General features: G+C 37.2%; 1 protein-coding gene across 15 annotated transcripts in view; it reads right to left on the bottom strand.

The window, feature by feature from the left end:
• The window catches only part of LOC106095618 (uncharacterized), a 161,665-nt gene that overhangs the window by 14,842 nt on the left and 120,220 nt on the right, over positions 1 to 26,603 (bottom strand). For 14 of the 15 annotated variants that reach the window (XM_059363830.1, XM_059363841.1, XM_059363839.1 and 11 more), the window contains 6 exons: positions 23,485 to 23,545; positions 16,748 to 17,012; positions 16,533 to 16,651; positions 10,977 to 11,155; positions 10,736 to 10,909; positions 4,952 to 5,101 (listed from right to left, as the gene is read on the bottom strand). In XM_059363830.1, coding sequence (XP_059219813.1) covers positions 4,952 to 5,101; positions 10,736 to 10,909; positions 10,977 to 11,155; positions 16,533 to 16,651; positions 16,748 to 17,012; positions 23,485 to 23,545 — 948 coding nt within the window. The remainder of the gene's footprint in view (positions 1 to 4,951; positions 5,102 to 10,735; positions 10,910 to 10,976; positions 11,156 to 16,532; positions 16,652 to 16,747; positions 17,013 to 23,484; positions 23,546 to 26,603) is intronic. The other variant, XM_059363845.1, reaches the window with a different exon arrangement.

The raw sequence follows: 26,603 nt of genomic DNA on the forward strand, positions 1-26,603 counted from the left end.
GTAGATAGTAAGTAGGTGACGACTAAGGCAGACATTGAGCATTGAGTTTTATCAAAACGAAAAAGTTAAGGAGTTGTTACAGTGTTTGTAGTGTTGTTTTTTTTTTTATTTTCATACTTTTATAAAAGGCAGTTTGGAAGAACCAAAACAACAAAAAAAAAATATCAAATCATCATTCATTCCTCATCATACACAGATCATTTGAAGGCCTTCATGACCTTCACTACTCACTTTCAGCCAATTTCTTATCACGACCTGGTACAGCTAAATGATTTAATGCCAATAAATTGGGTTTGCCAACACCAACACCACCACCAATAATACCACCACTACCAATGCCAGTGCCCGTGCCTGTACCGTGATCGTGGCCATGGCCATGACCATTTACCAAACGCGGCGATGGTGGTGATAGTTTTGAGCTTGTCATATCTGTACAATGAGGCGATTTCGACGACGATTTCGAGCGTGGCTTGGCGGCATTGCTTTTGTCTTTCTCACTCTTGCGCATTTGAGCCGGTTGCGATGGTGATTTGCTTGATTGCTGTGATGTCGACAAATGCAATTGATTATTAGCGTTAGTAGCAGCAACAGCAGCACTTGCAGTAGTAGCAGCAGCATTTGCATGGGCCCTACCGCTGGGAGGAGGCAATGAACTACTTTTCGTACGATTATGTAATGTAGTGGAAAGGGTAGCTAGATTTATCCAAAAAAAAAAAAAAAAAAAATAAATTCAAAGGTAAACAGAAACACAAAAATAACGAATATGTGGGCAATACGTGGAAAAACAAAAGAAAATAAAAAACATTTCAATATATTCATAAGTAGGAAAATATCAAACAAAGAAAATGTAGCTTTAGACTCAAAAACGAAAGCTGTCTCTTGAAGCTGTTATCATCAAAGGCAAAACCCTCGGGAAAAACCCCTAACCCAGTGTGCCAACGCATAAAGCTTTGTACATTGGCTATTTGGCAAAGTCTCACTCTGAGTGCCGCGATAAGTTGGTATTTAATGCAACAACGTGTAACAATGAACATTTTGCATCTGAGTACAAAGAAATAAAAAGAAAAAACAAAAAAAAAACAAGGAAGACCGGAACAAACAAATCGCAAAAGCCTTTCAACGGTACGATGTATGTATTGTATGTAGTATGCACATGTAGTTAAATAATCAACAATGAGACTTTGGCTAATGAATCAATTAATACAATACAACAACAGTAGAACTCTCTGTCTCATGCACAACTTTTTGGCATTCAGTTACGAGAACGAGAGATATTCTCTTTCGATGTCCAAACACATTGTAATGCATTATTTTTCAACATTAGTAGATGATTTTTTGTTTTGCAATAAGTCGGTGCTACTAAATGATATAAAAAAATAAACTAAAACAATATACATGTAATGACCCAGGCTAAAGTATTTGCAGGCTTTGTTGGAAGAATTTCCAAAAATTATTTTCAAATTCATATTCAAAATAAAATACTACAGTTTGTTCATCGAGAAGAACAACGTTCTTTAGATACATGTCATTCTCCCTGATGGCAGTTTTTGATGACACGTTCTAGGTCGCTTAAACTAAGTTCGAAGAAAACAACAAAGTGTTCGAAAGTGGCTCATAATTATAAACACAAGAAGTTATATGCATTTATCCTATGAGAATCATTGGATAAAAATGAATGAAGATCTTGGTCAAACAACAGCACTCATTGATATGAGATCAGGTTATGGATTAAAAAAATTTGGATTATGTGGAACAAGTATAAACGCTTTAAGTTGGGCCATGCCGAACTTTGCATACCCTCCACCATGCATACATTCAACTTATTAGGTTAGGTTAGGTTGAAAAGAGGGTGCAGATATTAATCCGTCCCATGCCATTATGGACATACACCTAAGCCAGTAATCGGCTTGAGGCTAGAGCGCCTCTATAAAGAAAATTTTTAGTTAGGAATTCCGTGCTACTTACAAAATCCTTAATTGTTGTTAATACCACCACCCCTAAGTTGGATCATTTCAGATATTGTGTCTCCACCTAAGACGTGTTAGACGCGAAAGCCTGGCAATGACAAAGGAAATGCTCCAACGTCTCATCTTCTTCCCCGCATGCCCTGCACATGCTATCACTTGCCGCAACGATTTTACACAAGTGAGCTCGTAGTCCTATGTGCCCCTTATGATATCAATAGCTATACTAACCTCCTTCTTGCTTCCTTTCAACAATAGGCTCGTCTTCTCACTATCTGGATCCCCCCATAGCATTTTCGCCATCCTACCGACCGTTTCGCTGTTATTGTTCAGACTCGACGTCCTCGCCTTAGCACCACACCACTTCACGCATTCCGTGATCGCCCGGATCTCCGCCTGCAGGACCGTATTATGGTCAGGCAGTCTAAAACAGATCTCAGTCCCTGGGTTCTCAATGTAAACCCCCAGGCCCACTCTGTCCTCTAGCTTTGATCCATCCGTGTAACATGGCAATACTAGGGTTCCCTCACTCGACTTCAAGGTTCATCTCAGGTATCCGATCGGAAACCTCTCCACTTCCTTCTAGGTTTCCTATCGTCGCCTCGATTATACCGCGATGGTATGAGCTGCTCCCATCCTCAATCCATTCTCCCATCGCCTTAAGTCTCATAGCCGTAGTGGCAGCCTCACACTTAATCTGTAGGTCAATGGTTCGGATGTCTAGAATAGTTTTCAGTGCCCTAGGTGGTGTGGTCCTCATCGCTCCGGCTATGCCTAGACAACATGTTCTCTGAACCTGTTGTATGGTCCTTATGTGCACTTTTTCTCCCTCGCAGTCTACCAAACTACAATTCGAGCTCCCCTATAGGGCGCAATTCTTTTTCATGGTCTGCAACATCTGCAAGTCAAGAATGGCTCGAAATGGTCCATAACCTGATATAGCTCCAAATGCGTAGCAATTATTACCCATTCTTCTTTGTTTATCTATAAAGAGATAGCTGGCAAAGAACTTGACAAATGCGATACAGGGTGGAGGGTATATAAGATTCTAACCGACCGAACTTTTTTTGTGAAAAATCACAAAATTGTCTGTTCGACATCTCGACCAATGGTACAAAATGTCAAAATCTTAATCTACGGCGAATTCTAAGAATGTTGCCTCAAGAAATCATGGATATAAAATCAAATTTTAACTTCCAGTCTTCAGGGTTAGGTTAGACTAGGTTATAACCACGATATTTTTTTTTCTTCTAAGCCTAGACGGATCATATGAAGATAGCAGTCTTTATTTTAAGATCAGAGTCAATGTTGGCCCAGGTCGGTTCAGATTTGAATATAGCTGCCATATAGACCGATCTCTCGATTTAAGATTTTGGGCTCATAAAAGGCGCATTTATAATCCGATTTCACTGAAATTTGACACAGTGGCTTATGTTAGTCTTTTCGACATCCCTGTTGTAGTTGGTTCAGATCGGTTTATTTTTAGATATAGCTACTAATAAGATTAATATTCTGTTATACACAATATAGCTGCTATGGGGCACAAGGTATGAATTCTCCACCGGACTTTGACGAAAGGTGGTGAACATATATATCCGAGGTATTGGGTATCCAAAGATCGGCCCGGCCGTTCGTTCATGCAAACGCAGCAACTTTTTTGCTCTTTCGAGTCTATCTCTGTTTGCTTTGGTGTACGATCGTTTGCATTTTCGAAATGGTAAGACTTTATCTTGAGGTAGTTTACAAATATATGTTGCATGTATGCTTTAACGGAATATTTTCAGATCTTACCTAATCCTAACCTAAATTGAAACTAATCGGTTTCAATGTTTGGGACAAAGGAATGTTAAAGGAAGTTAAATAAAGCTAAAAAGTTGGACTGGTATGTACCCTCGTATTTCATCAATCTTTCTAAGGTTTCTGTATGCGATTGCTAACACTGATCATGTTGCTTTTACGTACACATATCAATGTTATACTCTGGAATATAAACTCGATCTTTTTTTTTTTTTTGTTTAATTCCCCAATCTGGTCTGCAACTTTAGCCTGGATAAATTTTATTAACAGAAAATTAATTCTTGATTGTATCATATTTTTATGATCAACTTTTGTTTAACATTAAACAAACTCACATAGTTATGTAAAATATCTGTTATTGTATAACAGTTCACTGTAAAAAAAAAACAATGTACAATTCAAATTTACACAGTCGATACACCACAGAAAATCATGCTAATCTATAATGCTAAACAAAAACTGGGAGAAATGGTTAACCATCTTCCAAGAATGTCGGTATTGGAAAATTGGGAAAGAATTTACAACAGACCACTAAATGATCTTCTCTCGGCTTGTATCGAAACGATTACGAACGAACGAATGAGAATACAAACAAATATGATTTATTAAGCTGTTGATTAGCCGATACTCTTAACCTATGTTAGTTAATGCTTGATTTGTTAGTATTTTTTGTTTTTTGTTTTGTTATTATTATAAAACCGCAACCACAATTAAAGGAACTACAAGAACTTCTAAAGAAACGAATATCAATGAATACCAACGAATACCAACTAATAATATATTTCTATTTGTATGTATGTTTGTAATTGGTTTGTTATACATATTATGTTGTTGTTGATAAGTAACAATGCTTGTATGGATGGTGTTGTTATGCCAATCAATGATGAGAGAATTATGGAGAACTTAAAAGACGACGAAAGTGATCAAACCAATAACCAAAGAGAACAATTCTAATTTTTCTAAACTGTTCTGGTAAAACAAATTAACATTTTCAGTATGGATGGGTTTCAAATTTACTCAGTACAGTACAAATACAGAGACAGAGAGAGAGAGATATTTAGAGAGAGGAGGATTGATTACGTACATAAGTATGTATGTAGGTATGGGTTTTTTTTCATTTAATTTCTGATTCTGTGAGAGAACGTAGCTACATTTCTTTTGATGTTGTTGATATTTCTGGATTTACTTACATGGTCGTGCTTTACGCTCAGCAATTGAGGCCGATCCTGTTGCAGCTGTGGGTGTTTTCTTGCCAGCTGTTCGACTAGTGGGGGCTGTGCTGGCGGAGCGTATTTGTCGCTTGGGCGATTCATTTTCTGGGCCAACCGATTGTGAGCGTGCTTAACGTTTCGATTTCGTTAAATTTCAATTATTTTCATTTCGTTTACGTTTACGTTCGAAAATGTTTATGTAACGGTTTTTTGTATTTTTTCGTTTTTTTTTTTTTGTTTACAGTGATTGAAGAAGAAATTTGAATTCGTATGTTAATGAAAATGGCATGACAACTTTTTGTTTTGCTTATTATCTTTAAAAACTAAAAGGTGAATTTTAATGGAAAGTAATTTTGTAATTCGATTCTTTTACAAATCCATCTAAGGTGAAAACACAAAAGAATACACAATTGGTTACTAAATTTTACACGGACATATCTAATAAAAAATAAAAAAAAAAATGTTTTACACACGTACACACTTAAGAAGTAGGAGGAGAACACGTTTAAACGTTTTTGATACAGCGAATGAACCTGCAAATATTCTTAGCTCTTTTATCTAACATCTGATTCTAATTTTGTGTTGGGGACGGGGTAATAAACTTGATTTTCTAAACGATTTTATTGAACACTCATGGGTTGCTGATGATTGATTTAATAGTTTAGATGGCTGAACGATAGTTTGATACGCTAAGCTATTTCCTTTGTTCAATTTATTTCATGATATAATAATTGTCCTTTAACTAAAGATTCAAATGACAATTACCTCTCATAGAATTTAATCCATAGTTTAAAAGACATACAAACATTTTCAAAGTTTTTGTCACGGCTAAGTATACAGGGCATTCCATAGGCATTGGATGCGAGTTGTCATAAATATATATTTGTCTACCTATAATTGTGCTGTAGCCAATTAAAGCTGAAGCTTATTCATCTAAGTCCCGTTAAATTGTTTGCTTGTCCTCATGTCAATCCCAGTCATACCTTATCGTTTACATTCATCCCAGATTTTCTTTCAAGTCTTTGGACTTTAATACCTCTGGCCGAAAACCTCTATTCATTCCAGTGGTCGCCTAAGCTGTCACTTCTTTGGAATTAACTTCAAACTGCATTTTATAAAAAAGGGAAGTCTGAATTTCCGTTTGGGTTTAAGACAGGCATACCATCATAGGATAGGGAGTATATTAATTTAGTCATTCCGTTTGCAACACATCGAAACATGAATTTCAAAGCCTACAAAGTATATATTTTTCTTATCATCGTAAAATTCTAAGATTTAATGATGCCCATATCTGTCCGTCCGTGAGTCCGTCATTTGTAATCACGCTACAGTCTTTAACCAGTAAGGAAGGGCAAACAAGGGCAATGTGGGAGCTATATCCTATTCTGCACCAATTTTGATGGACCGCTGCGGTTGTTTTCAGATGATATTTCGCTGATATTTGAAATAGTGAGTTGATTAAAGCCTCCCGATATCCGACCCAAATATGGATCAGATCGGACTTAATATAGACTATATTTAGATATAGCTGCCATGCAGACCGATCTTCCAATTTAGGATCTTATTCCCATAAAAAGCGATTGGAATGAAATTTTGCACGACGTGTTTTGTTATGATATCCAACAACTGTGCCAAGTATGGTTCAAATCGGTCCATAATATTATATAACTGCCATATAAACCTATCTTGGGTCTTGACTTCTTGAGCCTCTAGAGGGCGCAATTCTTATCCGATTGGAATGAAATTTCGCACGACGTGTTTTGTCATGATATCCAACAACTATGCCAAGTATGGTTCAAATTGGTTCATAACCTGATATAGCTGTCATATAAACCGATATTGGGTCTTGACTTCTTGAGCCTCTAGAGGTCGCAATTATTATCCGATTTGCCTGAAATTTTGTACGACGGATTCTCTCATGACCATCAACATACGTGTTTATTATGTTCTGAATCGGTCTATAGCCTGATACAGCTCCCATATAAATCGATCTCTCTATTTTACTTCTTGAGCCCCCAATAGGCGCAATTCTTATTCGAATTGGCTGACATTTTACACAGATCTTCAGCATATAATATAATTGTGGTCCAAACCGGACCATATCTTGATATCGCTCTAATAGCAGAGCAAATCATTTCTTATATCCTGTTTTGCCTAAGAAGAGATGCCAGGAAAAGAACTCGACAAATGCGATCCATGGTGGAGGGTATATAAGATTCGGCCCGGCCGAACTTAGCACGCTTTTACTTGTCTAACTTAATCTGCCTATGGACATAACAATAACCTGTGCAAAGTTTCAGCTAATTATCATCATTTTTTAATATATGTTGATTGATTTCAACAGACGGGCGGACAAGGCTAAATCATCTTAAGTTTTTACGGGTTATTTTTTAGCTATTATCTTTTTGGCAACACTGGTTGGAATAGCTCACAATTTTAGGTACATAAATAAGCAGAATTTTCGATTTTGGAGTGAAGATCAGCCAGAAGCATTGTAAGAGATACCAATGCATTCAGAAAAGGTCACAGTTTTTTGCGCTTTATGGGCTGGTGGCGCCATTGGACTGTACTTCTTCAAACATAATGCGAATCGTAACGTAACTTTAAATGGTAAGCTTTACAGTCAGATGATATGCAACTTCTTTTTTGTCCAAAAAGGAAAAGCTTGACTTGCATGACATGTGGTTTCAACAAGACGGTGCCACATGCTGCACATCACGCGTAACAATGGACTTATTGAGAGGCGAGTTCGGTGAACATTTTATTTCACATTCCGAATAATTGGACACCTAGATCGTGCGATTTAACGTCTTTAGACAATTTGCGTGCTCTGCTAAGAAATTTCATGGCACGCTATTTTCATTTTACGACTAAGCTCATTTTTGGCTCAATGGGTATGTAAATAAGCAGAATTGTCGATATTGGAGTGAAGATCAGCCAGAAGCATTGCAAGAGCTACCAACGCATCCAGAAAAAGTCACAGTTTAGTGCGGTTTATGGGCTGGTGGCATCATTGGACCGTACTTCTTCAAAGATAATGCGAATCGTAATGTAACTGTGAATGTTGAGCGCTACCGTGAGATGACATCGAACCTTTTTTGCCCAAAATGCAAGAGCTTGACTTGCATGATATGTGGTTTCAACAAGACTTTGCCACATGCAAGGTGAACATTTTATTTCACGTTCGGGACCGGTCAATTGGCCACCTTTATTGTGCAATTTAATGCCTTTAGATTATTTCCTGTGGGACTATGTTAAAGCTCATGACAAGCCCGCTTCAATTGATGCATTGAAGCATTTATTCGTGAGATACCAGCCGAAGTGTCGGAAAGAGTATTCCAAAATTGGACAAAGCGGATGAACCATTTGAGGCGCAGTCACAGTCAACCTCTGTTTGAAATAATATTTAAGCATTGAATTATATGGACCGTACTATCGATTCAAATAAAGATTTCATGCACTTTCCTGATCTTAAAAAATCACCCTTTACTTTATAGGGTAAGAAGTGGATATTTCGATGTGTTGCAAACGGAATGACTAAATTAATATACTCCCACCCTTGGGTGGTGGGTATAGAAATAGAGGGTATGCATTTCGAATTAAAAATCTTTTTGTTTTTTGGAAACAGGGAACGGAGTTTTGGCATGGTCCACCTTATGACTACAGACTTTCCCTTAGGGACTTCATCTAAGTGTTTTTTATGTGCCTTTAACCCTTTGTTTTCGAATTACCGTTTTCGTAGTTATTATCTCTCAAACATACGCTGCATAGCTATTGTTTTTGGTTATTCAACATATTTGTTTAGGTAGTCTGCTATGAGATTAATTATGTTCAGGTGGCTGATAACCAGTGTTACAAAAGTTCAGAGCGCTTTACAGATTCCTTGTTTAATGCATTTCAGACCTGTAATTTACACTAAGCTCTTCCATGCATCGTATTCTTCCTTTGACTATATATCTTTTAGCCACCATCTTGTCTTCCAATGGAGCTTTCTTAGTTTATTTTCCATCCTTAGTCTTGGCATCTACTTCTGTTTCAAAAAAAGTCAGTTTGGATGACATCTACGAAGATAGCTCCTACAAGATAGCTAATCCATGACATTTTCTATTATACGAATATTACAATTCTTTCTTCTCATTTACCATTCCTGGTCTAGTTTTCCCTAGTCTCTTTTTACCCCTTTCAGTAGTAATTTTCTAATCTCAATTTCAACTATTTTCAACTCCCAATCAGCTTCTGCAAGGAAAATCATCCAGTTATCTAATTATTGCATGCTATATCGGAAATGCGGTATCAGCACAGATTTTTTTCATTAGTTTTGACAAATAAACTAAAAAATTTCGATTCCACCATACAAAAAATTGGGAAAACCGCGGATAAATATGATTTAAATGTACCCGACCAAGACATTGACTTTGAAAAGCCCTGGATTGCAGAGCTTGTCATCATCTGGACTGGCAAGACTTGAAGAGTTTGGAAAAGAGTCACATACCTAACCCGAAGAGGAAAAGGATTTTATTTAATATGTGTGACATTCTCAAAGGATCCTTAAGCCAAGGGGGGCATATAAAAGCCTTGAATGGCAAAATCTGCAGACTTTGCCACTGTCCTGTGTTTACAATGCAAACGTCCGATGTCATCCTGAAGTCGACATCATTTTAATCCTAATATGGGGTACCGTAACATTTTTGTAATTTTAAGATTAGAAGAGGGTATTCAACACTTCGCAAAGATCGTTGATGTATTTGAGCGCGTGCTAATGAGAAAACAAATCCGTCATTGATGAGTTAGCTTCGCGGACAGCATCAGTAAAATGTAATATCGCTACCTTTTGATACATAATTCATAAATTTATCTCACATCACAATCCAAAGATTACCAAAAAAAAACGCCAAACAAGGTATACAACATACCATACAATAGTTCTGTAAACCTGTCAAAGTCAGTGATCTTCCAATGACGAATGTCCATTATGTATCTCGTTGGCTTTTGCTTATCTTACTTTTGAGATTATTTTCATATACCAGTCCTTGGGTGCATTATAGTCCATGGTCTTTCCTTTCGAGCCACAGAACTAACAACAGGTGAGTGAGAACAAATTTCGTATTTTTTTTTTAACTGCACTCAAAAACGCTTTTGATTTTAATCAAATCAATTAACGAAAAACGGCCAAAAAGCTAAGCAAATAATAACGCAACTTGCAAACGAAAAACGCAGGCAAAACAAAACTCATTTCATTGCAATTCACTCCACATCCACCATACAAGAGAAACAAGAGAAAAAGTAGAGCAAGACAAACATTTTTGCTCGCAAAGGAAAAAAAGAAACTCAAAAACAAAACGGAAACGGAAATCATATTAGAAAATGGGAAGTTCAAATAAATCAAAATGAATAGAGTAGTGGCTCATTTTACCAAAACAAAATCAAACCAAAGGAAGAATAAAACGAGAAGGAAATTTCTGTGTATGTTTGTTTGTTTTCGGGTGGGTGTGGCTTGTGTCATTGGGAGGGTATAGTTCGGGAAGGTGGTCGCAGGCAGTTAACCTGCAGATCACCACAACATTCCTCCTACTACCCCTGCCCAAAGTTAAACAACTCAAGTGCTTCAAATTGTGTGTTGTCTATTCATTATCTTAATAATCTGTAGTTCAAAGAGTGTTGTTTGAAGTGTTGAAAACAAATCGTGGAGTACCGAATTTCTGCTGATATACAGCGTATTCTAAGTGTAATTTAAGTGAGCCAGTCAAGTGTGGTGGTACTTACTTTTCAAAATCTTTTTGGGGCTACCCTTTTGGGGACTACCCTTCTGGGGAGAACCGTGACGTGAGGCAGCGGTTTTCTTGGGACTACCACGCTGAGACTCTGATTCACGTTTGGTAATAGCAGGCATTAGTTTCTCCCGAGTGGGGGAAGGCAGTAGGGCGCCCTCTTCAACATCTGTGGAGAAGAAATTAATAATCAATATTTTGAAGCTACAAATCAAGCATTTGACGAGCAATATAACCTGGTCCAGTGGTGCGTTCCAAATGGTGACGTATATGACTGAATCGTGCTGGCAGTGCATTGAGTTCATCTTTGTTATCCAAAATGTAGGCCTGACCAGGAACTCTGGGCTTTTGGGGTTTCAATACTGGAGTTGTCTTCTTGTTGTTCTCCTGATCCTTCTCCTCCTTGGTAATGGGTCTATAATAGCCATAAAATATTAATTCAATTAAATCGAACAAAACAACAAAGGCACATCGTTTAGTGTATTAGGGTGTAGCGAAAGATTTGTTTTTTCTTCGAACCTTTCACTTGTAATTTTCGACTAAAGCCTCAGCAAAGGCTTATAGACAATAAACAAAAATTCAACTATTCTTTGCAAAAACTTAATTCTTTTATTCTTTCAATCTACAATATAATAAAATCAGTAATTAAGAATAATTCAGTTGGGTAAAGCGACATTAGAACACCCTATATACACATCAATTGACGCTGGGATAATATGAAAATTTGTTTGTTTGATTGTTCCGTATAGACTCAAAAACGGCTGAACCGATATCCTTCAAAATTTTCACAGATTGTGTAGGTTGGCCTGGAAGGAAACATAGGCTAAATAATATATCGATATCGGGAGGGGGGCGGACCCTCCCCCTCACCCCAAAAGTACAACCCAAAAATTACCGATCGGGACAATATATAGTTCAAATGAAGGGTATTCAAGAGAAGAGTACGAATTTCATAATAAAAGTTGGGTCCAAGTACCATACAAAATAAGATCGAAGTATAGGGGGTCACGCCAACCCTCAAAAACACCATTAGACCCATTATGACTATATGATACAGGGATGAACCGATTTTCTTAAAATTTCCATAGATTGTGTACGTTTGTCAGGAAGGAAACATAGGCTATGTAATTTTTAGATATCGGCGGAGCCTCCCCCTTACCCCAAAAGCGCCACTCGAAAGTGGTCCGATGGGCACAATAAGGTTATCAGTTGAAAGGTAATGGAGACCAGAAAACGAATATGGTATTAAACTTTGGGTCCAAGTACCCAATGGGCCCCCCAACCCCAAAACTCCTCTAAACAGATATATTCGGAGTTCAAATCAATATGGGACTCAAATGAAAAGAATTAGGCAGTAGATTACAAATATGGCATAGAACATTAGGTCCAAGTAATGGGAGGTCGCCCACCCCCAAATGGGCAAATTAGCCGACCATGGCTATATGGGACTCAAATGAAATTTATTTGGGAGTAGATTACGAATATGACATTAAAATTTGCATTCAAGTCAAGGTGGCGCTTTTCCTCATTAAGATACGTCAAATGGGTTATTTGACCCATTATGAAATGGCATTTGAGAGTAGAAAACGAATTTGATATGGCGTCAAGTGTTTTGGGGTACGCCCTAAAACACCCCCAAAACTGAACTACATTTCCGTTGGGAATAAAAAGATATTGGAGAGTTAAAGAAGGCGCAGCGGAGCGGGCCTGGTTCGGCGAATTCCCAGAATTTTTGTCCCGGAAACGACATTTTTCACAACAAAGTTTGCTCTTTTGCCAATGACAAGGACGAAAAGGCTTAAATGCTTCCTAAATCTCGATATTGGTAACCTCTTTATAGACATAGATATTTGACTCATCCTAATTTAGGTATTTTTATACCCTTCACCATAGGATTGAGAGTTACTAACTTGGTCATTCCGTTTGTAGAACCTCGAAATTTTGGACCTCGTAAAGTGTATATATTGCTGATCATCGATATAGTCATGTCCGTTCGAAAGCAGGCAAACTTTTAAAAGAGTAAAGGCCAAAACAGAATGAGCGCGTTGAGGAGCGTTGCGTTGGAAAATGCAATTCCACAAACAAATCCCAAAAAAGCAACGCGCAAAAGTTAAAGAATGTTCAATGTTGAAGACTGGCTTTAGCTTCATTCTGTGTTGCCATACGTGAAGTAGTGTTTTTAGACGTCCAAGATAACAAGCAAAAAGGCGTTAAGTTCGGCCGGGTCGAACTTTGAATGCCCACCACCTCTGGTATATATGCAAACCACTTTTCGTCAAAATCCGGTGAAAAATGCATACCTTAGGCCCCATAGCAGCTTTGTCGAAATATGTTATCGAAGAGCCTGACGCAACTCACTGTCCCAAATTTAGACGAAATTGGACAATAAATGCGCCTTTTATGGGCCCAAGACCTTAAAACGATAGATTGGTCTACATGGCAGCTATAACCAAATTTGGACCGATCTCAGCCAAATTGAAGAAGAATATTTAAGGGCCTAACACTACTCACTGTTCCAAATGTCGGCGTAATTTAACAATAAATGCGCCGACCCTAAATCGAAAGATCGGTCTATATGGCAGCTACATTCAAATCTGGACCGATCTGTGCCATATTGCCGAAGGATGTCGAGGGGCGTAACACAACTCACTGTCCCAAATTTCGGCGACAGCGGACAATAATTACGCCTTTATGGGCCCAAAACGTTAAATCGAGAGATCGGTCTATATGAAAGCTATATCCAAATCTGAACCGATCTGGGCCAAACTGAAGGGGGATGTCGAAGGGCCTAACGCAACTCACTGTCCCAAATTTCAGCAAAATCGGATAATAAATGTGGCTTTTATGGGTCTAAGACCCTAAATCGTCTATATAGGAGCTATATCAAGATAAAGTCCGATATAGCTCATCTTCGTACTTAACCTGCTTATGGGCAAAAGAAGAATCTGTGCAAAGTTTCAGCTCAATATCTCTATTTTTAAAGACTATAGCGTGATTTCACCAGACAGACGGATGGACGGACATGGCTAGATTATCTTAGATTTTTACGCTGATCAAGATTATATATAGACTTTATGGGGTCGGAAATGGATATTTCAATGTGTTGCCCACGGAATGACAAAATGAATATACCCCCATCCTTCGGTGGTGGGTATAAAAAGGGTGATACGCCTTTTAGGTACTTTGTTATGGCTTATAGTCAACATTTGTGGAAAAATGGTAACTAAGTGGAGTAAATTTTTTTTTTTAATTTTAGGCATTTTTTCCTTTTTTTAAGGTTTTAATATTTTAAAATTTTTAACTAAAACTTATAAAAAAAATTTTTTCTGTGATTTTATTGTTGACCTTTTGAATTTTTATAACTTTGTCTTCTTGGTTTGGCTCGAGGTCATCGAAAAATTTACAAAAACAGGTGTTGGTGTTTTTTAGTATTTTTTAAAAATATTTCGACCACCGCCGGTGATCTTCATCAGGGTTTCAACTATAAATTTAACCAGCAAATTATTTTACAAAGAATTAAAAAAAAAAAAAACATTTATACATTTGAAAATAATTACATTTTGAAACAAAACAAGTAAGAGCGTGCTAAGTTCGGCAGGGCCTAATCTTATATACCCTCCACCATGGATCCCATTTGTCGAGTTCTATGCGCGGTATCTCTTTTTAGGCAAACAAAGAATAATGAATAATAACTGTTATGCTATTGGAGCTATATCAGGTAATATTACGATTCCGATCATAAATCAATGCTGGACATTGTAGAAATTGTTGTTTCAGTTCATTCGGATAAGAATATCGCCTTGCAGGGGCTCAAGAAGCAAAATTGGGAAATAGGTTTATATGGGAGCTGTATCGAGCTATTGATCGATTCAGACCATATAAGACACGTATGTTGAAGGTCCTGAGAGAAGCCGTTTTACAAAATTTCTGCCAAATAGGATGAGAATTGTGCCTTATAGAGGCTCAAGAAGTCAAGACCCACGATCGGTTTGTATAGCAGTTATATCAGGTTATGTACCGTACCATACTTCGCACAGTAATTGGAAGTCATAAAAAAACACCTCATGCAAAATTTTAGCCAAATCGGAAGAGAAGTCAAGATCCAAGATCGGTTTATATGACAGCTATACAGATTATGAACTTATTTGAATCATTCTTAACACAGTTGTTGAAAGAGATACCAAAACACTACGTGCAAAATTTCAGTCAAATCGGGTGAGAATTGCGCCCTCTAAAGGTTCAAGAAGTCAAGACCCACGATCGGTTTGTATAGCAGGTATATCAAAACATGGACCGAGTTGAACCATACTTAACACAGTTGTTGAAAGAGATACCAAAACACTACGTGCAAAATTTCAGTCAAATCGGATGAGAATTGCGCTCTCTAGAGGCCCAAGAAGTCAAGGCATAGACCAAGTTGAACCATACTTAACGCAGTTGTTGGAAGTGATATCAAAACTCCACGTGCACAATTTCAGTCAAATCGGACGAGAATTGCGCCCTCTAGAGGCTCAAGAAGTCAAGACCCAAGATCGGTTTATATGGCAGATATGTCAAAACATGGACCGATTTGGCCCATTTACAGTCCCCACCGAACTACACTAATAACAAGTATTTGTGGAAAATTTCAAGCGGCTAGCTTTACTCCTTCGAAAGTTAGCGTGCTTTCGACAGACAGGTGGACGGACAGACTGACGGACGTACGTGGCTAGATCGATTTCAAATGACATGACGATCAAGAATATTTATACTTTGCGGGGTCTCAGACGCATATTTCGAGGTGTAACAAACAGAATGACGAAATTAGTATACCTCCATCCTAAGGTGGAGGGTATAAAAAATCGAATTTTCCTTTACAGAGCACAAGGTCGACTAAAGCTCTCTCATTCTTGTCCGTATTTTTGTACCAAATTTTGTGCAAAATTGTGTATGTCTTTCTTAAAGTTCATGCGTTTGTTTGTAGGGGTGTCAATAATATGTAACATTTCTAGAGTAAATCGTCTTTTGTGATTGGATTCTTGTGTAAATGGGCCAGATCAGCGCACGTTTACACGTTTATATATATCTCCCATATAAACCGATCTCCAAAATAAACTTCTGGGGTATATTCCGGAATATATATATATATATATATATATATATATATATATATATATATATATATCGCCTAATTTTTACTCCTAGAGCCACTGCAAGCACATTTATTGACCAATCTTCCCAAAACTTCGTACAACACTTTCTTCGACAACTGTGACAGTATCTGACAAGGTTGCTCGAAATCGGTTCAGATTTAGATATAGCTTCCATATATATGTTCGTCCGACTTGCAGTAATGTTGCAATAAAATGGTCTTTTGCTAACCGATTCTTTCGAAAGGAAGGAATTTCTTACGACTCTCGATATTACTGGCAAATTTCATAAGAATCGGCTTAGATTTAGATATAGCTGGCATATATGTATATCGCCAGATTTTCACTCCAAGAGCCGCTGCATGTGCATTATTTGACCAATCTTCCCAAAATTTTGCACCAAGCTTTCCTCGTTTTTGGTATATTTTTTGGGTTTTGCTCTGCCGACCTTATACCATTATACTGACTTGGAATTTTCCTCACAATTTAATTTGCTAACAGAAACCTCTGTAAGAGATCATTTTACTCGCCAAAACACATCACAATAATGGAACTTAAAATGAGCTTAGACTACAGTGCCAGTGTAAATTCCAAAAAAAAAAAAAAAACATAATTAGATCACTACACCCTTGTGTTACAATCAAATCCATCATCATAACCTACCTTGGCATGGTAGAGGCCAAGCAAAGCGATGAAAGTGAGCTACGTTTTGAGACCTGATCCCAGAGATCCTTTTGTTTATTGTACAGTTCGGGATCGATTTCGGTGCCCCAACCGCGAGACTTTACATCAGCAAAACAAAAAGCACATACAAAAACAAGGTTATTAAGTTATGAGCTCCCTTTTAAACAAGTGTAGCAGCAACACTATCAACTGACCTTATATTCTCCAGCCTTTTTACGCAATTCTACTACCTCTTTGAACCACAAATCCAAATTAGGCTTTGAATGTGGAGGTGCCGAGCCATTCATGATGATCTCACCCTGCTGCTCCTGCTTCGCGTGCTGTCGCTTATTGTCACCATCGGTGATGTCCTCGAAACCAAAGTTCTCCTTCTTCGTTATGAAGTGATTGGGTCGCTCCTGATCAATCAACTGCGAGAAGGGCCTGGCCGTAACCTTTCTCTCCTGTATAGTTACTTGTCTAACGGTTTTTTTTTATTTCAATATTTAAGTGCAAAATTCGAAAATATTTTTTTTTTTTTGGTTTTTTCATTTAGATACAGAAGTTGATTCATTGGCATTGATGAGAGTTGGTTAACATGGTTGAAAGATTTTGGTTTTGTTTTAAGCCAGTGCAGGTATTTAAGCCATTTTGATGCGGGGGAACAGTTGAGGGTTGTGTTTTGTTATTATTTAAGATAGTTTTAGAATTTTTGTTTTTGTAAATTTTGCAAAAACCGAGTTAAAAGTTGATGATGAGATTTAGGATGATTTTGATGGGAGGAAAAGAAAGCGTTTTGTTTTTTTTATTTAAAGTTTAGTTTTGGTTAAAGCATCATGTATTGGCATTCGCGCAAGCATCCGTACAGTTGTGGCACATATTTAGGAAGGATCAAAAAAACCATTTTGAGGATTTGTACGGTGAGAGAAAAAGTTCACAAAAAAATAAAAAAACGAAAAACAAAATTCATTTGAATTAATTGAGAGTTTTCGAGTCAACGCAACGATGATTTCTATTGATGAGGGGTGCGTTTTGAATTTTGGAATTGGTGATGATTCTATTGGAAAAGTTCCTCTAAAATTATTTACAATGGAGTTCGAGAGAATGTTGAACAAATAACGAAAAGAAACGAAACAAAACCCAAAAACTAATTGACACAAAAAAAAGGTTCAGTAACGTACTGAGAAGTATACCAAAGTGGCCATCCATCAATTTTATAGCCTAACCATTTTAGCAAAACATATGCTTATATTGAAATGATGAAAAAGTAATTTTGCATAATTTTTTCCATTGCCATATCAGTCCAAACAACCTTCAAATAATATGCCAAATAAGATAACTTCAATAATTTAGACTACAATCATGGATTTTTGTTTTTTTTTCGACTAAAATTTTTAAATAATATTATAATAATTTGTTGTTTTTTTATTTGTTCTATTTATTTATTTTTTTTTTATTATTAAATTTCATTCATGTGGTGTAAGTAACACTGCTCATAAAACAGCACTGGCAGCATCAGCCGATGGCTGATCTCATTGCAGGGAACAAATAAGTTCGGCAAAATTGTGTTTGTTTGTTGCTATTGGCATTTTTGGATAAGTTGGATTTGAATAAGGGAAGAAAGATTTTACTTGTTTTTTATTGCACGTGTGAATCAAGTCTTCTTAAAGAGCCCTGTTCAAATTCAGATGTATGTTTTGCAACCTACTCTAGTTGGGTTGGTATGTAAAGCACCATGATCCATTTGATAAATTTCTTTGAAGCAACATCACACATTTTGCCTTTCTTATGTAAGTTCTTTGCTGTGCTATTTTCGATAGTCTATAGCCGGACAATATCCAGCAATAGAATCTAAATAATACCGGCTACAACAGCCCAACAAAGAAACAGATGATATTCGTAAGTATCCCCTTTCACTAAATTGCAGACTTCAAGTTAAACCAGACCACAAAAGGAATTAGAGTTCTATGGCCAACATATTTTTTAAAATCCTTCATATAAAACCCCGTTTGATGAGTTGGTAGTGAGATGCGATTACCAGTGCGGATGTCGTGAGTCCATTCCCACCAGAGACTTGGGTATTTCATTATTGTGGTGTAGCCATAGATAAATGTTGGACTAAAACCTAGTCAAACCTTTACCGAAGGCAAGGGGTCCTCATTATCTTCGACCCACCAGAGACTTGGGTATTTCATTACTGTGGTGTAGCCATAGATAAATGTTGGACTAAAACCTAGTCAAACCTTTACCGAAGGCAAGGGGTCCTCATTATCTTCTTCCTCATTATCTTCGATATTCTCCAAATTATAATAAAAAAAACACAAATAAGTTATTATAAAGTTGAAGTCTTGATCCAGGAGGAACTTCCTTCCTATAATATTGGAAGTAAATGAAAGGCATTTAAGAGTGAGTGTCAAAGGCCAAGTGTCAGGGGGTCTGACCCACGGTTCACATGCCCGTTTGGGGTGGAGGTTTCCCCCCTTAACCCCAAATTTATTGTCCGATTTTGCCAACATTTGGAACAGTGAGTTGTGTTAGGCCCTTCGATATTCTTCTTCAATTTGGCCCAGATCGGCCCAGCTTTGAATATAGCTGCCATATAGACCGATCTCTCGATTTATGTCCGATGTCGTCGAAATCCGGGACAGTGAGTTAAGTTAAGCCCCTCGATTGGATATAGCATATATTTGCATTTATTTTCCGATGTAGCCGAAATTTGGGACAGTGAGTTGTGTAAGGACCTTTGACATACTTCTTCAATTTGGCCCAGATCGGTCCAGATTTTAATGTAGCTGCCATATAGACCGATCTCTAGATTTAAGGTTTTGGTCCAATAAAAGGCACATTTATAATTCGATTTTACTGAAATTTGACACAGTGATCTATGTTAGGCTTTTCGACATCCGCGTCGCATATGGTTCAAATCGGTTTATTTTTAGATACAGCTACTAAAAAGATATTTGTGTATAACAACATTTAGTTATACACAATTGAACAATGACTTCTACTTATTAGTATTTGGTCCAAATCGGTACATATTTCGATATGCTGCTATGGGACATAAGGTGTGCATTTTTCACCGGATTTTGACGAAAGGTGGTTTTCCATATGTACCCGAGGTGGTGGGTAACCAAAGTTCAGCGCGGCCGAACTTAACGCTTTTTACTTGTTATCTTTGTATTATATATACTACTGTGAAAAAAAAATTGCAAATATTTGTTCAAATCTATTTCGTTCCCCTCAATGTAATCTCCCTGGCTACAGTACACTTTTACCAAAAGTTTTCCAATTCCCATAACTGTTGTTAATTGGGCGAATGCGGTTTTTGTGTGACAATATTGGTAGGTTTTTTTTTCTATGGCCTAAATGATCGAACATCATTTCTTTCATTTTATTGACATGTTGATCATTAGTTGATATTGATGGCATTCATGGCCGAACGCTTGGGTGCTTCTTTCAACACTTCCCAATACAAGTCTTGACCACATAAAAGGGCACATAATATCTTCATGCCCATAACATCAAGAGCTTCGCATTGCTCAACATACATATCGTCAATGGACAGAGAAGATCGTAGTGAATCAGCGAATAGTTTGTGTGATAGCAAACAACACTGCGTCTTGAGTGCACTAAAATCTACTCTGTTCATACAACTCCACTCAGCCAGCATGTCCAGGCGGAGTTTCCCATCCATAATTCGCCTAGAGAGGGTTGAATGAATATGAATGACAAAGGTTGCTGTCGTCCGCAAATGAGTTTATCAGTTTCCCGGTCTAGTTCAACAGATCATCAATGGAAACAAGAACAAGTAAAAGCGTAGTAAGTTCGGCCTGGCCGAATTTTGTATACTCTCCGCATGGATAGATTTGTAAAGTTCTCCGATATCTCTTCATAAGCAAATAAAGGATAATGGATAAGAATATCTATACTATTTGAGTTATACCAAGTTATGAACGTCATTAACGGGTTCTCGACCATCTTTGATTTATTGGTACCAATTAAAAACACTTGCTGGCGACATACACACAACATTTGACCCAATTAATTTTTAAATTATTGCACTTAAATCCTTGGAAAAAAAGCCTTTGTTTTAATTTTTATTGTTGAATAAAAGTTTAGAAAGCACTTAGGATTCTAATGAAGTCGCTTTACCCAACCAATTCGTTCTTACCTGATTGTTCATTATTAACATTTTAGAGTAATTATTCATATTATCCAATGGGTTTAGGTGATATGGAATCCAATCTGCAGGTAAGTCAGAAGTCGTTTAAAGACTTTTTATTGTTGCCAGAAAAACGAATATTTCCTTGGTGCATTCTATTGAATATGTCTATTAAGTGCTGATCTGAGGATTTGTGTTTATACAGTTCGTTAGAGAGAAGTGCATTTAAATAGTGACTATGACTATAGCATTTGTGCTTGAGAATAGTATTGGAATAATTATGAAACTCAGACTTCTAGTCCAAGTTAAATTAAACTATGAAGATTTATTGATTGTAACCTTATGTATTGTTAAATGTTGTGAAAGTAAGCTGTTGCCTAAATGTGTAAAAACATTTGAATATAGTTCTGCGAAACTGGAAGATCATGCTAGACGGATACACCAAAGCTAGAGAACAGAGTGGGTCGGGGGGTCTACCTTGAGGTCTGGACCTTTGGATAAAATCCCGGTCTCGTATTGAAGCAAGGACGTCAGTGCGAACATCATTACGGAAAGTAAGACGGTCATCAGGGGGCTGGGCCATGAAACGATCTGACCGTTAGCCCAGAAGATTAATATCAGTAAATTTGGTAAATGCGAAGCCTTTGGGGGCGACGAACCTGCATGTAGCACTATGTCATAGTAAAATGGTCAGTGGGACGTCGCAGAAACCCTTTAGGAGATTCGGATCAAAGAATACAAGGCTAATATTAAATGGAAGTAACTCGGTGCTATTACGGAACACATAGAAATACGGGCAGACTTTTACAAAATAGGTGCGGCAGATGATAGCGTGTATAGGGCATGATGAGACGTTCGAGCATCCTTTAGCCCGGCTTTAGTGGCTAAAGGAATCCGCTACTTAGGTAAGGACACAATAACAAAATTTAACCAACTGAGGAACTCACCACCGAAGGATAGGGGGTATATTCATTTAGTCATTTCGTTTGCAACACTTTGAAAATCCAATTTCCGACCCTACAAAGTATATATATTTCGGATCGTCGTAAAATTCTAGGACGATTGAACGATGACCCTATGTCTGTCCGTCCGTCTGTTTATATCACTCTACAGCCTTCAAAAATTGAGATATTGAGCTGAAATGTGGCACAGATACGTATTTTTGATGCACGCTGGTTAAGTTTTTGAACGGGCCAATTCAGACCATATTTGGATATTATCTAATTCCGCTGCAATTTGCAACAGTGAGTTATTTAAGGCCCCCCAATATCTGACGTAAATATAGTTCAGATCGGACTATATTTAGATATAGCTGTCATATAGACCGATCTCCCGATTAAGGGTCTGAAGGCCATCAAAGCTTCATTTATTACCCGATTTCGCTGAAATTTCCAACAGTGGGTTATTTAGAGACTCCCGACATCTGACCTAAATTTGGTTCAGATCGGACTATATTTAGATATAGCTGCCATGTAGACTGATCTCCCGATGGAGGGTCTGAAGGACATAAAAGCTTTATTTTTTATCCGATTTCGCTGAAATTTGGAATAGTATGCAGTTTTAAGCCTCCCAACATTCGACCCAAATATGGTAGTGATCGGACTATATTTAGACACAGCAGTCAAATAGACCGCTATGCCGATAAAGGGTCTGAAGCTTAAAAAAGCTTTATTTTTTAACCGATTTCGCTAAAATTTTAAACAGTGAGTTATTTTTAGACTCCTGATACCCGACCTAAATATAGTTCAGATCGGACTATATTTAGATATAGCTGCCATATAGACTGATCTGCCGATAAGGGGACTCAAGCCCATAAGAGCTTTATTTATTACCAGATTTCGCTGTAATTTGAAACAGTGAGTTTTTCTGAGCCTCACGATAGCCGACCTCAATACGGCCTTCTACAAAATTGAATAGTGACATATATATAATAGACCACTCAATTTCCGTGCCGAATTTGGGTGCTTAAGTTATACAATTTTCACCGGATTGGGACGAAATGGGATTTACATATATACCCGAGGTGGTGGGTATCCAAAGTTCGGCCCGGCCGAACTTAATGCCTTTTTTTTTGTTTTTGTGAAATTTTGCGAAAAATTCGATATGAAAAATATCAATCCATATTCCGACAAATAATAAAATATCAATAGTGCCATCGATGATTTGCCAGCTCTACTACAGATGCCAAAACTGCCGCAATAGGTCATGTAGTACATAAGTTATTATATAAGTATTGTTGTATAAAGTATCCATCCGCCTTAGAATTATAGGTTCTGCATTAGAGAAGGAATCCACAATGTCTACAAATAATTCCTTGTAGTTTGCCCCTTTTCCTTAATGGAATGTTTATGGGCATATTAGCATTTGCAGTTAATATAAATTAAAATGTTTTTTTCAAGCTACACTCGGCAGAAAGTAGCCCTTGATATATCACAAATATTTGTAAAGTGCTTTGGATTTACTTAAATAAGCAATGGCAAGAAAATGTAAGCTTAAAATATGGCTATTTAATAAGCTGTAAAATATGGCTATTTGTTCCGTAAGCTGCAAGCTGTATATTTTAAGGAAGATCTGTTCTTAATAACTGTTGACAGTTTTTTTATTTTACATAAGAGACTATTTAAAAACTTTAATAATACCAGTGTTTATGTCAGTTTTATGCATTTGTTGGTGTTTGGTATACTTCTCACAACCAAATTAAAGAAATAAAATCAAAATAAATAACTACTTTTAGGAAGAAACAACAGAAAACATGAAACATAAATAGAAGCTTAAGAATAATTTGCATACTTTTCGATTGGTTTTCTATCTTCGGCATCGCTAACCAGCGGCTCCAACTCATGAAGTGTGGCTAAAATATAAATATACACATTTAAATTGATTTCTTCAAAAAATCTGCAAGGAACAACATCAACAATTAAGAATCATTCATTCATTTTATGTTTCATTATTGATTTCTTTTTCATCGAGAATAATATACAAGAAATTAGCTAGGTAGGCGTTTACTTTAAAAGTCTTCAACAAAAATGAATGCATGAAAGATCTATGTATATGAAAGATCAATATGAATAGTAATAAATAACTAGTAGTAGTATAAAACAAATACTTTATAACAATATGATAAATAGAAATAGTTATACAATATTGTATTTGGTAATTATTAGTAGTTGATATTAGTAGTAGTAGTAGTAGTAATAATAATAATGGTAGTAGAAGTACTTAGTATGTTTGCAATAGTTTTACAACATTTCTCATCAATTCTCAAATGTCAATTTTCAAATTTGTTTGATTAGTAAACAAATTAACAACAACAGCAAATTGTATGTTTTGTTTTCTTTTTCGGTTTAGGAGTTGCCTCCTGGGTTTTGGTTTTCATTTTCGACATTTTTGGTTTGTTTTTGAGGGGCCTTTTTTGGTGGTTAATTACATTTAAAACGAACAAAACTATGTTAATCGATACACAACATAAACAAAAAACGCAAATCAAACTGAATTGGACTGAAAGTAAAAGTTACTCAAACAACTTGTCAAACAAACAGACCGACAGACTGACTTAAACATAATAATAGACAGACACAGGGTTGGGATTAAAGTAACATATGTCAGTTGTAAGGTTAAACCAAACCGAACGAAATAAAAATACCAACTAAATTGAAAACATTTTCTAAGTGTTAGTACAGATAGATTTGATTGTTTGCTCTTTTCCAAAAAGGCTATGATTTTCAACACAAAGAGAACTAAGACAAGAATATAGAACGAAATTGTAACCAATGTTGAATTTTCATGTTAGTGTTAATATTAGTACACAATGTAATGCAACAAAGAATATTTGAATAAACTCATGGAATAATGAAATGCAATCCAAACTAGGAAACAAAATGGAAACTAAGTACAAACAAGTGTCCTGAAAAACTCCTCGAAATAGAAAAACTACATTGCTTTGATCTAAACGATAAGAACCTCTGTAATAACCTGAATACACCTACCACTCTTTGATTGTTGTTTACAAATAGGGCATATTTTGTTTAACTTTTAATTTGATTTCTTAAGTGACTGGAAATTCATTTTTTCCTGATTGGCGGAAACTTGGTGCTATATAAGTAAACCACCACCGCGATATCATTTCTCCCACTCCATCACTCTGCGTTTCAAAGTATGAGAGCAGTGCAAATACCAATGTGTGAGTTTTAGTTTCACACTAGAATTGCAGAGCGACTGCTGGACCAAGGTTGAACTTAACATCCAAACAAAGGGCGAGGGACTTCAGTCACGGCAGCCGACCAAGAAACATTCTCATATAGAATGATCGGACGACGAAACTGTCCTCCCTTTTGTTTGGAAATTCACCTTTTGGAACAGAATTGCGGAGCGACTGCTGGTCGATGGTTGAACTTAACATCCAAACAAAGGGCAAGGGATTTCAGTTACGGCAGCCGACCAAGAAACATACTCATATAGAACGATTGGACGACGAAACTGTCCTCGCTTTTGTTTGGAAACTCACCTTTTAGTATTTGCACTGAGTTTCCAAACAAAAGCGAGGACAGTTTCGTCGTCCAATCGCTCTCTATGAGAATGTTTCTTGGTCGGTTGCCGTAACTGAACTCCCTCGCTCTTTGTGTGGATGTTAAGTTCAACCATCGACCAGCAGTCTTTCTGCAATTCTAATAAGTCAGTATGAAACTGAAACTCATCCTTTGGTATTTGCACTGCTCTCATACTTTGAAACGCAGAGTGGAGGAGTGAGAGAAATGATATCACGGTGGTGGTAAACTTATGCAAAAAACGCAATGCAAATCGGGATCATTGATCCCAATCTGATGTTCTAGAAGGCTATTGAACCTAACCTATAATTTAACAGTAGAAATAGACTGTAGACCAAACCGTTCAGTTTGATTCCTTACAAAATGTATTTAGAGTTGATTTCTCATTTTTTGTGCTCACTTTCATAGAATGGTGGTTTAATAACTTCGTCACTCGATAGCAGCACTGTGAAATATCGCCAAAGACCTTAGAGTCATAGGTAGTAAACCTTCATCTGCCTGGCTGACTGCCGCAAAAAATCTTCCTTTCGAACGAGTTAAGCTATAACACATTATTATCCAAATACTACAAAAAATATCCATTGGTTCCTCATTTAATTTAGTCTGTAAGATTCAACCCAGTCGAAATTTACGTGCCTTTACTTATTAACATATTTATTTTCAACCGTAGCGCAGAGGTTAGCATATTCGCCATTGACGCTGAACGCCTGGGTTAGAATTCTGGCGAGAACACCAAAAAAAATTTCAGCCGTTGTTATCCTCTCCTATCGTCACGGAATGCGAGAGGTGCTATAGTGCTAACGAGAGGACGTCGAGTGTGTATATCTTTACGGACAGTAAACCGGCCCAATAGGGGCAATAACAACCACGACGGTAAATTCACGAACAGTCTTGGAGTGTAAGAAGGAGATTACCGCCTTCTCTGAGAATAGCAGAGCAAGACAGTGAAGACCAGAGGACTACCATCAACAAACTTGGTTAACCCGAAGTCTTTCAGGTGGACGTAGCCCGAGTTAATAGCGTGGGCTACGAACACTGTGGAACAACGAAACGGTCGGCAGATTGACGAAAATTCTATGGGGAGATCCGGATTGAGAGAAGACGAGGTTATTACTGAAAGAAAGCAAATCAGAGGTCAGCAAAGCTTTTGGTATCATAACAGGATACAAAGGTCTACGAGCTAACTTATGCAAAATCGGTGCGGCAAGTGATAGAATATATAGGGTATGCGGGGAAGATGATGAGACGTTGGAGCATTTCCTATGTCATTTCCCGGCTTTAGTTAATAACAGACTCCGGTACTTAGGTGGGCACACAATACCACGCATAAACCAACATAAGGATTTTGTAAGCAGCACGGAATTC

The sequence above is a fragment of the Stomoxys calcitrans genome, chromosome 2, assembly GCF_963082655.1.
Source record: "Stomoxys calcitrans chromosome 2, idStoCalc2.1, whole genome shotgun sequence".
Lineage (NCBI taxonomy): Eukaryota > Metazoa > Arthropoda > Insecta > Diptera > Muscidae > Stomoxys > Stomoxys calcitrans.